We start from the raw sequence: 16975 nt of genomic DNA, 5'->3' as shown, positions 1-16975 counted from the left end.
AATAATAATTGTATCGAACTCACTGGGCTGCTATGTATAACTGAACATATATTAAGTATTAGAGCAGTGCCTGGTACCTAGGAAGTGCTAGATACATATTTACATTTATACCTGGATACAAACATTGACAATACTGAAGTGCATTAGAGCCTATTCTTAGGGGTTCTCATCTTGAACACAGTTTTTTGGGGGGGGGGGAAGCATTGTTCCAAAGAAAACTCTTTTGTCGTCTCTAGATGTAGTAATTGAAAACCATCGCTAGATGGCAACTGTAATCCACTGTGACTTCAGCAGCCGTGGGTTTTAGCAGATGGGTCAAACCTTGGAGTCTATTTTCAGTGCCTCACAGCATTGCGAACTCAGGCTGCCTCTTCCCCACAAGGTGGGTCTTTAACAGAACAGTTTCGATCAGCAAAATTTGCCTTCTCTGGCCACTTTTGGGACGTACCCACAGGCTCCCAGTCCTCCTTATGGTGTGTCACAGAAGACTGCATTTCCCTGCCTCCATCCTATCGTGAATTTGCGTATCAGGAATGCTCTTAGCCAGGTAACTACAGGACAGTGTCCCCGTCCTGTGTTAATAAGGTTCATCAGTGATTCTCCAAATGGGTCTCTCAGCATCACCTGGGAACTTGTTAACATGTAAATACTTGTTCCCCATCTCAGACCTGCTGACCAGGAATCAGTGTTTTAACAAGTCCTCCTGATGATTCTGACGTCTGCTAAAGTTAGGGAACCACTGAGATGAATCACTGTTCAACATCAAATACATGTTGGCACTGGGCGGTTCCTCAGAGGATATTTTGCACAACCCGCTCATTTTGCTGAGAAGGAAACTGAGTCCAGAGAAGTTAAATGACTCACTAAAGACCACAGGGTTAAGCTTGTGGCAGAGCCAGGTCCCAGGGCTGCCAAGTTGCATTCCCCGGTTTTTCCAACCCTCACCCAATTTCCCCCTCACAACTAAGGCTACCAAGTACACATTCTAGCCTTATTCCTACTCACGAAGGGGGAAAAAAAAGTATCTTCTTATACAGGAGTTGGTTCATTCGTTACAACTGACATTTCTACAGGGATAAAAAATGGAGTGTGATGCATTTTCAATCCTAAGTGTGTGTGTGTTTGCGTGTGCGTGTGTGTGTTGGAAGTGATCAAGAGGATCAAGTAAAAAAAAGCCACATTCTCAATTGATAGGAGAGGCTTATATGCAGAGTACCCTGGAAAATGGATGAGAGTAAATAAGATAGGCAAAGACAGTATCTTACCTATCTTAGGGAAGATATGTAAGAGGAGGAAGCTTCAGAGCTGAACTTCGGGGTGGTGGGTAGGAATTCACCAGGAGAAGCAGGGAAAGAGACCAAATTAAAAAAAAAAGAGACCAGCATGTGTAAGGGCGTGGGGCCATGAAACAGTGTGGTGAATCACAAGAGTTGGGGTTGATGGAGGGGTAGGGTGTATGGAGGTGGAGGAATTACCATGTTATAAATAATAATGACATCACTACTACTACTAATAGCTGACACTTACTGAATTTAACTATGCAGCAAGCAAGTATTGCACTAAACATCTTACATGTATTATTAGTTTAATTTTTTTTTTTTAAGATTTTATTTATTTATTTGACAGAGAGAGATCACAAGTAGGCAGAGAGTCAGGCAGAGAAAGAGAGAGGAGGAAGCAGGCTCCTTGCCGGGCAGAGAGCTCGATGTGGGACTCAATCCCAGGATCCTGAGATCAAGACCTGAGCTGAAGGCAGTGCCTTAACCCACTAAGCCAGCCAGGCACCCCTATTAGTTTAATTCTTAAACAACTTTGTGATCCTCTACTCTTATTCCTATTTTATAGATGATAATAGAAACACATGTACTGTTCTGTTTTCCTTAAAATCAAGTGTTACTATTTTCCATTTCTTAGACAGATATTGAACTTGGAAAAAGAGTTTTGATATTTACTTGTTCCACAACAATCTCCATAATGCATAGTAAGTATATAGTTTTGAGGTGAGAGGAATGTTTTTAATACATATAATTTTATTATAAGTGTATTTTTCATAAATGCATAAAATCAGGAGGATTTTGATAGCCTTTCTTTTTTAACTCAAGGAATTTCCTGAGAAATTAATTTTTTTGCTCCTTAGTTTTCTCATCTGCAAAATATTGATATTGGATGAGATAATTGAGAAGGCTCCTTTTGGTGGATTTATGATTTAATGATTAAATGGCCCAAAGAACTCATTTCTGAGGGTTTTTTTTTTTTTGTAGTAAAATTTTAGTTTTGTTTCCATAAAAGAAGTTTTCAAACCAAATATTTCTCCAGGAATTTTTAAATGGGATGCCTAAATACTTTACATTTCACCTTTGAGGCTCTCTAAGAACCTATCCAGCTCAAAGATGTGATTATATGACATATTCTCACATGACATTTCACACATCTCCTGGCCTAAGAACCAAGGCCAGTTTTAGGCAGACGCCTTTGGCAATGATGAATGGTCAATTTGTTTCAAGGTGGACAAGTTGCATTTTACATGGTGCTGTCCTTTTCTGATTGCTGCAATAATAGTTCAGAGCTTCAGAGCTCATATTGTGACCTTGATCTTAACATTTGTATTCACAGCTGAGGGCAAACCACTTTCTTAAGAAAGTCTAGAAAACCTAACCCAATTTTCACCTTTCTTGTCTAGAGAATTTGAATAGTACACAGGGTGATTTATCTTCAATAAAGGAAGGGTAATAATGCCTGAAAGAAGAACCTATAAAATGTATTATTATTTATAAATTTTGTGATTAAGAACAAAATTTGCATTTTACTCCTCTCAATTTTTGCCTTTTTCATTTATAGGCACTTTTGGAGTTGATTACAGAAGTTTTTCTACTCACTTATTATAAAAGCAATGTATATTTATTCTGAAACTATTACAGAAAAGTGTAATTAGGGACATTGAGATGTCTACAATTCTGCCACCCACAGTTGGTTATTTTGTTTTTCTTTTATTCTAGGTAAGCAAGAACACTAGAGAATTGGCAATTTGACAAATTCTTTGAAAAATTAATATATAATTAGCTAATTTACACAACTTTTAATCCCTACCTTCAAAGGTAACATATTACTATCATCGTACAAAAAGTTATAAAACTCTTTAGTTTTCACTGTTTTGTGATTTTCAGTGACATTTTGATTTAAGTCCCTTTCTGTTTGTTCGTTTTAATTTTCCTTTTTCCAGAAAATATTTAAGATCATTTCAGCCCACTTTCTTCCAAGTGGATATAAAATAGAGAGGGAATTGCACCTCTGAAATTCATACCACACTGTTTTGGGGTTTTGTGGGTTTTTGTTTTTTAACCTGAGACCTTTGCTTTATAAACAACGGCAAGTTTCAACACACTGAGAGCAGTGTTAAAAAGATTTGTCATAACTATAGAAAAAAACATTGTAACATCAAGATAGAAAAAAAACATTGTAACATCAAGAATATAACAAAGATTTTTATTGCAACCTTTAAAAAGTAAAAAGTAACTCCACCTTCATATAATCTTGTTTGGTGGTATGTATTTTTCAAAAACCTGTTCTCAAGCCTACCAACTCTCTACTCTTTGAGGGCAGGGCTCTGGTCTTATGACTCAATATTCGTTCAATGTCTAGAGCTGATCCACTGTATTTGCTGGATAAATGCTTGTGGATTTAAAATGGATAAAAGAAACTAAATTCCAAATATTTGAATATTTTTTGATAGGTTTCTCTGTGATTCCTAATAGCATTGCAGTAACAGACAGCAATGGTTAAGAGCTTAGCTTCTGCTCCCCACTGTGGATTTTCAAATTCCCAAATGAGATAATCTTGGTCTAATTCTCAGCAGAGTGCTGAGTCCACATAATAAATGCCAAATAGATGTTAGCTTTCAGTGATTGGGCTATTTTTTTAACTATATATATATTTTTTTCTCCTGAATAAGAATCCATTTTTTTTCCTGAGGACTTTCAGTTAGATTTTTCAAAACAGGAATAAGTTCCTGCTTCAGGGGTTACATATAAAATGTCTTACAGAGTTGGTAGGGAGAATAAAATATGCCATATTTTATAATAAATTTATATGTAATTGCTATTTTACATTGCCTGTATCACCTAATACTCCAATGTCTCATTCACTCATAATGTTTAATGGGAACATATTTTAAAATAGTGTGCTGCAGAGTCATAAATATAATTTATAGTTCTTTCCATGGTTCTCGTACTCTAAGCCTTTCAAGCATTCAGCAAGTATAATATGACCCCTTTCAATGAATGAGTAATTTGAAGCATCAGCTAATGATGCCTGACATTTCCCCTACATATGGAAGATATATGAGAATTACCAAATTGATGACCAAATTACAGCTGTGAATCTGCATTGTTCTATGTGTGACAGAATCTTTGGAAATTTGCCTCAAACATATCAAGACAGATGCATAAACAAGCCCAGTACCGTGAAATTCTGAACATTGGAATCTTCTAGTCCAGCTCTATCCGGTAGAAACGATGAAAGACTTTCAGACAATAGAAACAAAGAGAAACATATAGGACTTCACATCTTCTAGTAGCCACATTAGAAAATTAAAACAGGGATGCCTGGGTGGCTCAGTTGGTTAAGCAACTGCCTTCGGCTCTGGTCATGATCCCAGCGTCCTGGGATTGGGTCCCACATCGGGCTCCTTGCTTGGCAGGGAGCCTGCTTCTCTCTCTGCCTCTGTCTGCCTGTGCGCTCTCTCTCTGACAAATAAATAAATAAAATCTTTTTTAAAAAAAAGTTAAAATAAACAGGTGAGATAAATTTAAATATGTTTTATTTAACACAAGATATCCAAAATATGGTCATCTTTTTTTTTTTTTTAAAGATTTTATTTATTTATTTATTTGAGAGAGAGACAGTGAGAGAGAGCATGAGCAAGGAGAAGGTCAGAGAGAGAAGCAGACTCCACATTGAGCTGGGAGCCCGATGCGGGACCCGATCCCAGGACTCCGGGATCATGACCTGAGCTGAAGGCAGTCATGCAACCAACTGAGCCACCCAGGCGTCCCCAAAATATGGTCGTCTTAATGTACAATCGATATAAGAGGTATTGAGATATTTTACATTCTTTGTGTTTTCATTCAAAGTCTTAGAAATCTCACGTGTGTCTTACACTCACAATACATCTCAACTGGGACTAGCCACATTTCAAGTGCTCAAGCCATGTGGCTCATGGCTACCATATTGGGCAGTGCTGCTCTAATCATTTCAGCTTTGGAGGCACCAGAGGCTGGCAGTATGGCGTAAAGGTGAGGAGACAGAGACCAGCTTGGAATCTTGTGTGTCTGTTCTTGGTTCTGACATTTGATATCGAAGTGGCTGTGAACAGTGATTTAGTGTCTCTGGGCCTCAAATTTCTGCTCTCTGTAATGGAGGTTGTTAGTAACTGCAATACTCCTCTTAGGAGGCTGGGTGTAAGATTAAGTAAGATACTGTGTGTGTAAGTGCTCTGTTAGATCAGAAAGCACCATACATATGTAAGGCATTATTAGCCCTGTTATTGTAGATTTACTCTCATGACTTGCCGAAGGCCACATTCCCCGTTGGTAGGAGAATCAAGGATAGAATCTGGGGATTCTGACTTCTAGCCATCTGCTTCAACTAAAGTTGTTCGTACCAAGCCAGCTTTAGAAAAACAAAACAAAACAAAAAAACTCCAAACTTTTCTACTTCAAAAAAGAAATAAGGAAGAGAGTGTCAGTAAGAAGTAAATTCCATCTTAAATAGTTAGGGTCTTCTTGACAATTTTCATAATGTTCTGAAGTTAAAATGATACATATAAGATATTTATATACTTAGATATCAGAATTACAACCATCAAGGATTGGACTTTATTGCTGTCATATAGTCTAAAACCCTATGTTCTTCAATATTTCAGAAAACTTCTAAATTGAACTGTTGTTTCCCTACTCTATTTACCTCCAAAATATAGTAGAACCACAAGAAAGCCCTTCTGCAGTGGGCTTGATTAATGAAACAGATATGGATCAATTTAGCAGATTTTCCATGGATATTTTCGGTTACAGATATAGCTCATGAATTCTCACATGTGAGATACCTCTCTAGTGTCAATGCAAGAGATACATTTATCTCTGAACAGAAAGTGAGAATAATTCCGTTCAATCCATACTATTTAAGTGTGTGTAAGGCCCATTAGGTATTTTAATGAGTGAAAGCAGTTTATTTCCATGATAATTGTCACTAAGAGATATATGTTATTTAACTTGAAGAAAATATGGAAATCTCTACCAAAATGTCTATGCCATATGATTCCATAATCTATATTTTCAGAAAGTAAAAAGATGATCAGAAGGGTAACTCCAGATTATTCAATAATTTTAAAATTAGCATTCTTTACTTTTGGAGAGCACAAAGAGGATTAGCTATCATGAGTTATTTCCATTTTTCTAACTGTAAGTCTATCATGGTTTTTATATTTACATTTTTTTTTCTAAATTCATTTCAAATGAATTTCATCATGGAACTTGAAAAACCACACAAAATATCTAGAGCTGTATACTATACGAAATTAGGTACAAACCAAGTTTGTTTTCACTGAGAAGAAACCCATTCCACAAGTTCTTTATTCTTGGGGCACCTGGGTGGCTCAGTGGGTTAAGCCGCTGCCTTCGGCTCAGGTCATGGTCTCAGGGTCCTGGGATGGAGTCCCGTATTGGGCTCTCTGCTCAGCGGGAAGCCTGCTTCCTCCTCTCTCTATCTCTCTGCCTACTTGTGATCTCTCTCTGTCAAATAAAGAAATAAAATCTTAAAAAAAAAGTTCTTTATTCTTTTATCTGTCAAAATTCTTTCTTTAAAATGACTTTCAGCTGGTTATTTTATTTATTTAAATAAATAAATAAATCAGTATAGCTTTTATTGCATATTTAAAATATCACAAATAAGTCTGAAAAATCATCCGGCTTCTTGCTGTTTCTGCAGATGGACAACTCAGATCTTATTCATCAGCCTGCTGAACTGTTCCTTTTTCAGAAACATAGATACCATCCAAAAATTTTCTGATATCCTTGTTTTTAACAGTTGATTCAGTGGCTTGCTGAATCAAAGCAGCTGAGTTCGATACAAGTTCAATGTCATTTCCTTCAAGAATTAACTCATCTTTTTGGGCTTGAGATACAGAACAAGCAACACCTGGCCTCATCCGAACCCTGCGGATGTATTTTTCACCCAAGAAATTTCGGATTTCAACAAGAGAACCATTCTCCTGAATAACAACGTTGATGGGGAAGTGAGCATACACAGACCTCATCTTGTATCGGAAGCCCAGTGTAATGCCCTTGATCATGTTCTGCACGTGACTACAGATGGTGCGAACCGTAGCCAGCTCTTTTCTGTTCCCCCACCATTTGTCAACTCGGAGCCTCTTCTTTTTCTTTCCAAGAAGACTGAGTTCTACGTTGATATGGTTGAAGTCCCTTCGCAGGGTTCCTCTGGGGCCCTTCACGATCACCGTGCGTCCCTTCAGGGTGATGTCGACATTCTCCGGGATGTCGACCGTCTGATTGCTGAGAATGGTCTTCATCCTCGCAGTAGATGCGGCAAAGAGAGAGCGTCGTTCGTCATCACGTTCTTGTAACCCTTCTGGGCCCTCGCTGGTTATTTTTATTAGAAAGTTATCACATATAAGCTTTGGCCTGCCTGAGTTGATGACTATGTTGAATGAATGTAATTTTTATTTTCATTTGCTGAATCATTGCTGTTGACTATTGAATGAAATCGTTTTTTGAGTAACCTTTACATTTTATTGCTTTTGCACTCTGGTGTAAAAACAAAGCTTAATTTTTAAAAAGTCCAATAAAATGTATTTTTGATATTTCCACCATAACTTTACAAGCAATTCCTCTCCTCTACCCTATAATAACCACCTCCTGTATTTTTATGATTTAGTTCAACATTATTATTATAATTTTTTACTGGGTGAGCCCATCAATGTCTTTGGCAGCAAGATTTTGTTAGCAGAAATCCAGAAGCCGAGCCTGTAGTTGATTGCAACAATTATAACATTTCTTTGGATTAAGTTCAGAGCCTTACCCTGACATTATGAATGTAACAGAGTCATACCAAAATACATGATTGGTTTGAGTCCTCTAAGCTTTGCTTAAACGGACATCTATTTTTTACTCAATGGTTTTGCATTATAAATATTTCATTTGATTAACATCTGGCTTTGATGGAATCCTGCCAAAACAATTAGAGGTACCTGTAGTAAAAATGTGATACCTTAGGAAAATCATTAAAGTATTTGCATTTCTTCAAAAATTCTGAACGGATTCGTTCTAGACAGGATGTGGTCCTGTGGCATTAGCCGTAGGGTCCGATGCTATGCTTTTCTTTTTGTTCAAGTGCACCTTGAGCAAAGATGTAAAAATCTGAGGAATCTTAACTCTTTAGTCTTCAAATTACCAAATAAAATGAAATAGACTATGAAAAGCCATTGTGCTATTGAATATCAGGAAATACTGAGTTGGGTATCCAAAAGTCACACTTAAGACCAGGCAATGGTAAGAACCATGGGATGGCTGCGGATACTATGAAATAATGTCTACTCGTCAGAAATGAATGGTGTTTTTCCTTTTTCCAGTCAAAGTTCAGAAGTTAATGGTGTACTTGATGTTTTAATTGTTTCAACTAAGAGATCAATCAAAGAATAAGAAATATTGGCATGTTGTTGGTTTTTAATTGTGGATATACTCAATATTATATGAATAAAGCTGCATTTGTTATATCTCACTCTGTTTCACACATCCTAGATTGTCATTAGGGAAATTTAATACATGTCACTTCAGTCATCTTAAAGGCATCATTTCTTCATTTCAGCTCATAACTCAAAACTATAAAGTATCAGCCAGACCCCCCCCCCAAAAGCCAACAAAACCTTGGCCCAATTAAGAGAAATTTGATAATGGTAGAAAAGCACATACAGACATGACTGGGAGATGATAAGATTATTTTAATTTTCCCATTTGCACTGGAATTATTTATTTTACAAATCTCCAGATCTTTTATTACTTAAAACCCTCTGCTGAATCATGAAAAGAAGCTTAAGTTAGCAATTTTCCTCTGCAAAATCTAGCTGCTAGCATCTGGTGAACACTTGGATACCTAGTCAGGTCCTATGGAAGTAATTATTTTAAGACTCTATTCAACATGCTTGGGCTTAAAAATCAGCTAGAATCACACTCTGCACATGTATTTTACCCTGGGGGATTTTAAAACCTGGCATTAGTGATGGTCTCCAGGCTTTTTGCGGCAGTGAAGATGTGGATGGAACATAGGAACTGCAGGTAGGCCGGATACCCCAGTGTCTGCCAATGGCCCCTGTGCTCAGGGATAGTGACTTCAGTCTGCAGTTGGCCTGTGGACCACCCAGGGCCAGGCCACTGCACCACCCACCATTGCTTCTCACACTTACATTTAGACTTGGCCAGCCTGTGGAATCAAGAACCGGTGTCCTTGCTTGTGCTTTCTTGTGGCACGCCTACAGCTGGTTTCTTTTTCTTCTCCAGATGCTGCTTCACTTTCCAGAATAGCTTCTGAGGTAGGAAAAAAGAAGATAATTCTACTCATTTGGAAGACAACAAGAAGCTGAGTAATTATCAAAGTATATTGTTTTGGGGTCAAAGGAGAAATTATATAATAAGATTGTATAAGTACATGCTTCGGTAAAAAATATTATTTACCAAAATGTAAGTGTACATTTAGAAGATACAGAGATTCTCGTAAAGTAATTAGGAGAGAATAATTCTTTGTGTTTCTACATATACAAATATAGATTTATTTATTTTAATACATGTACTTTATAGAGGTTTTTGTCCAGATGATCAATCTATTGTATGCCTTTATTGGTTTTCATGGTTATATTATGTGTTAAGTTCTCAATCATTTAATTCCCATTAATACAGATTTAAGATAATTTAGAAAGGATTTGGCATTTGCTACAGAGGAAGCAAATTTATGAGGAAGTAATGCCTAAGGGAGAAAAGTTAAACTTATTTAAGAAAAGTAAATTTTTCCAGCAACAGGTTTCCATCTAATTTGCATACAACAGCATTTGAGTTAGAAATTGTTCTTTGTTATTTATCAAGTCAGATCTGATAGAACTTTAATTTGGCAACACTTTCAGGTTTTCATTTAAGCTTTTGCTTTAATTTAATTAATTAAATGTGCTTTTTAAGTCATCTGTAATTTAGACTTTTTACAAATCATATGGACTTCTCTCGACATGAACTTAATTTTCAGAAATTTAACTGTGTAATAGATACTCTCTAACTTATTTTGATATATTTCACAGAGACTTGTTTAGGAAATATTCTCTGCATTTGTTTCTCAAAAAAGATTTAAACAGGAACAACTTCAGACATTTAGATAATTAAAAAGGTTTGAAAGTCATTATTGGTTGGATACATGGAGGACATGAGGAGATGGAGAGGAGAAGGGAGTTGAGGGAAATTGGAAGGGGAGGTGAACCATGAGAGACTATGGACTCTGAAAAACAACCTGAGGGTTTTGAAGGGGTGGGGGTGGGAGGTTGGGGGAACCAGGTGGTGGGTATTAGGGAGGGCACATATTGCATGGAGCACTGGGTGTGGTGCATAAACAATGAATACTGTTATGCTGAAAAGAAATAAAAAAAAAAGAAGTAAGTGGAGAATTGGGTATCCAATTTAGAATTTCTGCAGTGTGATATATGTGATATATTCTAGAGTAGTAATAGTCAGTAAAACTTTCTGTGATAAGGGAAATGTTACGTAACTCACTATTCTCTGTGTTAGCCACTAGTTGCATATGACTACTGAGTTCTTGAAAGGTAGCTAGTATGAGTGAGGAACTGAGTTTTTGGTTTTATTTCATTTTAATAAACTTAAATGGAAAGATCTACTTGTGGCTAATGGAGACTATAGATCTAGAATTTTTTGTATTCTGTATTTAACATAAAATGAAGAAGTACTTGAATGTGTTCTAGCCGCTAAATGTCAATAAAACCTAAGTGTTCCCAAAACACAAGGCCCGGGCTCTGACTCATGTACATAGGCCTGATGGCTGGATGCACCAACACTCTGAACTTTGGCTCAACTTGTGGATGCTCAGACTCAAGTTTGGGTTCACCACAGGTAACTTGAGAACACAGACTCTAGAAAACTGCAGGATCTCAAATGATCCCTTGCAATAAAGGTCAATGATGGTAAGTGGACTCAAGGATTGACTTCCAGTTTGTTGCTGTGTAGTGTGACTGGCAGTTAACAAGGACAGGCGTGAAGGAGATACTGGCCCAACAGCTGCCTCCATGAAAAAGAAACTCTTCAGATTCACACTGGACAGGAGGAGCAGACTGATAATTCTTCTGTGCCTTTGCCCAAATTATTCCTCAATAAATATTCACAGAGCACTGCTATGTACAAGGCACAGTGCATAAATGTTGGGAAAAAAATTGAGCCCTCTGCTCTCATGGTAGTTAACTGTATTATTTTCCAGTATCTTCTTCCAAAATTCATTTTTTCCTAGATACGATGAAAATAAAACAGGAGAAAGATACACAGGATGGACAGAAATGCTGAGCATCACTATCAGGTGTGTGTCATACATCTTATTCCTTTTACATCTCTCTCTAGTTTTCATGGTTCCGCACCCAGATAGATGACAAAACCAGTTTTTGAAATGCAACTCTGGAAGCAGAGAAAATAAAAGAAAAGACCCCAATGGCATTTTTAGAACATGAGATGAGTATCATCACTTAGCATTTATTGAGTGTTTACAACATGTTTAAAATGAGTTCTTTCCTCTCTAGTAGCCAGAAGAATGTCCTTTAAAATAATTATTGCTTTTTTGTTGCTTTTATGGATAACACTTTTTTTTTCTTTGCCAATTAAAACACTGTAAGAGAGTATGCTACCATCACCACTCAAAAAATAAATCAAATTATTCAATATTCAAACATGGATTGTAAGACCTGAAAAGAACTACTGGCTACATGGGCCAAAAGTAGCTCATTGTATTTTAGTTCATTTCGAAAGCATGAGCCAGAAATGTGGCCAAGTACTAAGCATGAACTAGTTAGCTAGACTTCTTTTTTTTTCTTTGCCTCCACACAGCAACCGCATAATTAGATGTATGGTTCAACCTGCATATTTAATTGAATTTTCAAATGTGTCAGTGATGGCAATTTAAGGATGAAAAGGATTATGAATTAAATTAAGTGAATCCAGCTACAATACATAATAAAGTATCTAAAGACCTTAAAGTCATTTCTCCAAATATGTCATTTGATAATGTCCTTGATTTTGTAGACAGACACTTGGGAAATAATTTAAAGAAATGAATTACAAAGCAATGGAAAATATCACAAAGGAAAAAGAGATGAGTGATATAAATTCTTAAAAACCAGTTGCATATAAAAACATTATGATGGGGGAGATGAACCATGAGAGACTCTGGACTCTGAAAAACAATCTGAGGGTTTTGAGGAGGCGGGGGTTGGGAAGTTGGGTGAGCCTGGTGGTGGGTATTATGCAGGGCATGTAGCATGGAGCACTGGTGTGGTGCATAAACAATGAATTCTGGAACACTGAAAAGAAATTTAAAAAATTTAAAAAATTATGAACAAAATTAAAAGGTAGAGGGGAGTTTGCTTACTTCTTTAAGCAATTTGATACCCTCTCGAGGGTTTGAAAACATCGCCACAGATTCTTTGGTCCTTCTCTGTGTTCCCTCCCATCGAATCTGGGAGAACTAGTGACTGCTTAGACCAATAGGGTGCAGTGGAGATGTTACTATATGACCTGTGAGCTTGGCTCATATAAGGCTCATACAAGCCCAGCAACAAAGATGCTGCCTGGTTTCTAAGATGCTGTCTTTTGGAGTCCTGGGCCTCTAAGGAACACGTGTCACTCCCCCTGAGGCCATGTGGCTGGGCAGCCATGCGCTGGTGCTGCAGGTGACCAGGCCGGCAGAACTCGGTCTTCCTTCTACCCTCACCAGATCACTAAACCTATGAGTCAAGCCATTTGGGGCTCTCTAGAACAGCCGATCTGCCAGGCGAGTAAGCCATAAGAGCAGAAGAAGCAACCAGCCGAGACCCATAAAATTATGAGATAAAAATAAAATGTTTGTTTGAAGCCACCGCATGTTGATATGACTTGTTATGCAGCAATAGGTAACTGGATACCTATACAAGCCTCTTGTATGTATGGTATTTTTACAATGAAAATTTAAAAATTAAAGTGAAATATTCTCTGGGATGTTATTTGCAAAAGTTGATTAGTTAAAGGCAGTCTTAGTATTCTTCTTATATAAAGAGCTCTTTACAAATCACCAAGAAAGAAATAGCAATACCATGTAGGAAAATGGACAATTAAGTGAACATAAAATTCACAAAAGAAAAATGAAAAGGCTAAGAAACATGTAAAAAATGTCCAATCTCATTAGAAAGTAAAGCAAGTGTGAATTAAGTAATAGAGTTAAAAGTTTTGTTATCAAACTGGCAAAGATAAAAAATTGTATTTAATGTTAAGTGGCAGTTTAAATGGCACAAGTTTTCTAGAAAATAAATTGATATTACATGAGTAGAGTTTTAAGAATATCCTATTCTTTGATACCACTAGAATCTAGGAATTTGGATGAGAAAGTAATCAGAAATGAAGTAAAATAACATATAAAACATTTTTCACAGTTTATAGGAACAAAAATATAGAAACAAGCTAAATGTCAATCAGTACCATTAAAGAAACCATGTATTTTATAATACAAAATATTATTTTATTATTTAGAATAAAATTTCAAAGATATTTTGTTGATTCTGACCTAGGGATACCATATTAGAGTACAAAAATACCAGGGCTTTAAGTCACATAGACCAAACTTTGAATCACGGATTTGCCATTTACTTTGACTGGATATTTGGAAATTTGATTTATCTCTTCCCAAGTTTCAGTTTTCAGATAAGAAAAATGGGGCTAAGTAACTATACCACTGGTGGTAGTGATAATTAAAAGAGATTACTTTTGTAAAAATAAGCATAGTGGTTTCTTAATATGTGTTGTTTCTTTTCTTACAATCTGAGGCATCATCTGAGCTCCATATCCAAATTCACATTAATTCCCAGTTTACTAAAATTTCTTCCACTCTGGTTCCCTCTTTACATCGCTTTCCACCATTGTCTTGTCCTTACACGTTAGAGAAATCTCAAAAACAAAAGCAAACGCAATCCCATCAATTTTCTTGCTTACCATCCTTCAATGATTCTAGTTGCATTTAAAAAAAAAATAAAAATAAAATGTATCTATTCTTGCCCCAATCTCCACACAGCAGATGGGGTGAATGTTGGAAAAGTAAATCAGATCATGCTATTCTTCTGCTTAACCACCCAGCCCTTTGCACCCAATAGCTCCTCATAGCACTTAGAACAGACCTACACTTTTTTTCTGGCTTCCATGACCAATATGATTCCTACTTGGCCCACCTCCTGATTTTACCCCTTCTGCCCCTTGTCCCTTATTCTCCAGCCACACTGGTCTTCTCCTTATAGAAAACATTTTGCTGGGCCCCACCTTCAGGCCTTTGCTCTTCCTTGTCTGAAAAGCTCTCTCCCCAGAACCATGCATAGCTGGGCCTTTCGCCACTTAAATCTCACTGTGAATATTGTTTCCTTAGAGAGGTTTCTCTTCACCATTCAACCTGAAGTCAACGGCTCATCTTCATGTATCTCTAATCTAATCTTCTTTAGTTGCAGAGTAGCAGTTTTATCGTCCTTGCTTAATTATACATTTTTACTCATTTATAATCTGCCTCAACACCAATGCTTCCTCTCTCTCCACCCCACCTTGTGAGCAGGGAACTTGTGTGTTTCCTGCAAGGGATATTTACATCCCTTGCAACGAGAAGTAGGCCTGGCACATGGTAGGCCTTCCACAAATATTTGCTGGATGCATTGGAAATATTTCTTGTAGTTTGGAAACATAGCTTAGCAGTGCAAAAGAAACAGGATTTGACATCATTTAAAAAAAAAAGCCCAGGAATTTTAAGTTATATGGGCATTTTTTAAAGCTTTGATGGTTCTGATTAAAGTTAAGTACATTGCTTCAATTTTGAAAAAAGAAAAAACCGCAAACAAAATCATAACAGTGTAAAATTATTTCAGGAGTGTGATGAGAGCTCTCCTGTCAAATCAGATACTTTTAAAACCCTACCACCACTCAACAGGCTTCTTGCTTTGAAATGAAGGATACGCACCTCCTACCAATATTTTTACCGCTACAAGGCATGTGATTTATTTACTGGATAGGGAACAAGTCTTCGTAAAAGATCCTCTTTCAGCACTGAAAGTGTTGAAAACAGGGTTTCTGTTTTGAGGCTGGTTAAGTACAAGCCTCTAGAACGCAGAGATGTCATAAGTATCCCGTTGGGTGGACGGGAGTTAAAAATGCTCCTCTTGTCACTCAATCTGGGGATGGCAAGCCCTCAGTGACTGGGCCTCAGTGTCAGGGACGATCACAGATTCTACAGTAATTAGATCCATTTCTATAAAATCCACGAGAAAAATCTGAATTGCTATTTATAGGTATGCCATACCATTTCAGAAAATTATATAACATTCAGACACTCAGGCGCAAGTTTGGATAAGTGTTTCAACATAGTCTGTCCTCACCAGTTTTGAATTTCCTCCACAAAGCAGGCTGGCCACATTCTTATGATTCTTGAAGAGAAAGGAAATACATGTTTATTAAACATGTCTTTTGGGCCAGTTGTACTAATTGTGTTATCTGTATGGTTTCATTTAATCCTTATAACTGTGCAAAAAATGAATAAAGGCAATGAGAAGACAGATCCTATTCTTTTACATAGTGTGGAAGAAGGTCAGTGAATCAGGAATTGGCAAATGAAGGAACGGCCTGTTCTTATCCTACTGATATTATCCCAGGGTTTAGTTCCAAATTTTTCAACACTGTGTTTTACTTTACTAATGCAGGCAGTTGTCTGGAGCAAGGTAAATGTTCATTGATTAATAATGTTATTAAATTGGGCATCTGAGTTTCTTAAAACTGTGCATCTGAATTATTTAAAAATGCCAGGGTTTAGAAAAAAACAATTGGGTGAGTCAATTTGGGGTTTCTGGAAGCTATTTTTTTTCTCTTTCTGTTTTTATTAACTTAAAATCAATTTAATTAACATATACTGTATTATTAGTTGCAGAAGTAGAGTTTAGTGATTCATCTGTTGCGTACCATACCCAGTGCTCATTCCATCAGGGCCCTTTTTAATGCCCATCACCCAGTTATTCCAGTCTCTCACCTTCCTCTCCTCCAGCAACCCTCAGTTTCTTTCCCATAATTAAGAGTTCTTATGGTTTGCCTCCCTCTATGATTTCATCTGGAAGCTATTTTTATCTTCTCATAGAGTAGTGTGTCTGATTTGATTTCAGTAATAATGTTTGGAGAACTGGAGGGTATAAGGGCTCATTTCCCTTTCTTCCCCAAGTCTTCCTTCTTTGAAGGAACGACTTCATCCTTCAGCTGATTTCTACAAAAACTTAAGCTTGTATTCCTAAGACAAAAACTAGGATTGTGAGTTCCATTTCCACTAAAATAAGATCAACTATGATTATCAACGAGTCCTGAGAAATTGGAAGAGAAAAAAACAATCTTCTGAGCTTGTACAAAGCCATTACTGAAGGTCTACTTTGCTGGATCACTGGTCTTCTTTTAAGTACATTATCATTGGAGATTTTCCTTTGTTTATAAGATCCACATTATGATCACACAGTTCAAAGAAGCCAAATCTAAATGATCTGATAGATGAAAGGATGGAAAAGATCTAAATAGCTAAAGTATATCTGAAATCTTTGGATTCTATTATTTTGGAATCAGGAAAGTAGAAGTGAGAAATTAACACTTCAATAGATGAATAAATTGAGAAATAGTGA

General features: G+C 36.8%; 2 protein-coding genes across 4 annotated transcripts in view; both read right to left on the bottom strand.

The window, feature by feature from the left end:
* Positions 1 to 16975, bottom strand: part of COL8A1 (collagen type VIII alpha 1 chain) — a 154464-nt gene that overhangs the window by 44518 nt on the left and 92971 nt on the right. For all 3 annotated transcript variants that reach the window (XM_004771917.3, XM_004771916.3, XM_004771919.3), the window contains one exon: positions 9473 to 9593. The gene's annotated coding sequence lies outside the window, so the exon portion shown is untranslated. The remainder of the gene's footprint in view (positions 1 to 9472; positions 9594 to 16975) is intronic.
* On the bottom strand, positions 6902 to 7629 carry LOC101685071 (60S ribosomal protein L9-like). The gene has a single exon (XM_045088257.1). It carries the CDS (start codon positions 7580 to 7582, stop codon positions 6998 to 7000), a length of 585 nt encoding a protein of 194 aa, XP_044944192.1. The 5' UTR covers positions 7583 to 7629; the 3' UTR covers positions 6902 to 6997.

Source organism: Mustela putorius, unplaced genomic scaffold (genome assembly GCF_011764305.1).
Source record: "Mustela putorius furo isolate JIRA1106 unplaced genomic scaffold, ASM1176430v1.1 tig00003834_pilon_pilon_pilon, whole genome shotgun sequence".
Taxonomy (NCBI): domain Eukaryota; kingdom Metazoa; phylum Chordata; class Mammalia; order Carnivora; family Mustelidae; genus Mustela; species Mustela putorius.
Note: the sequence above shows the minus strand (reverse complement) of the source record. Positions and strands in the feature narration are given on the sequence as shown.

Coding starts and splice junctions, on each gene's coding strand:
- LOC101685071 (XM_045088257.1), bottom strand. CDS start 7,582: ATGAAGACCATTCTCAGCAATCAGACGGTCGACATCCCGGAGAATGTC.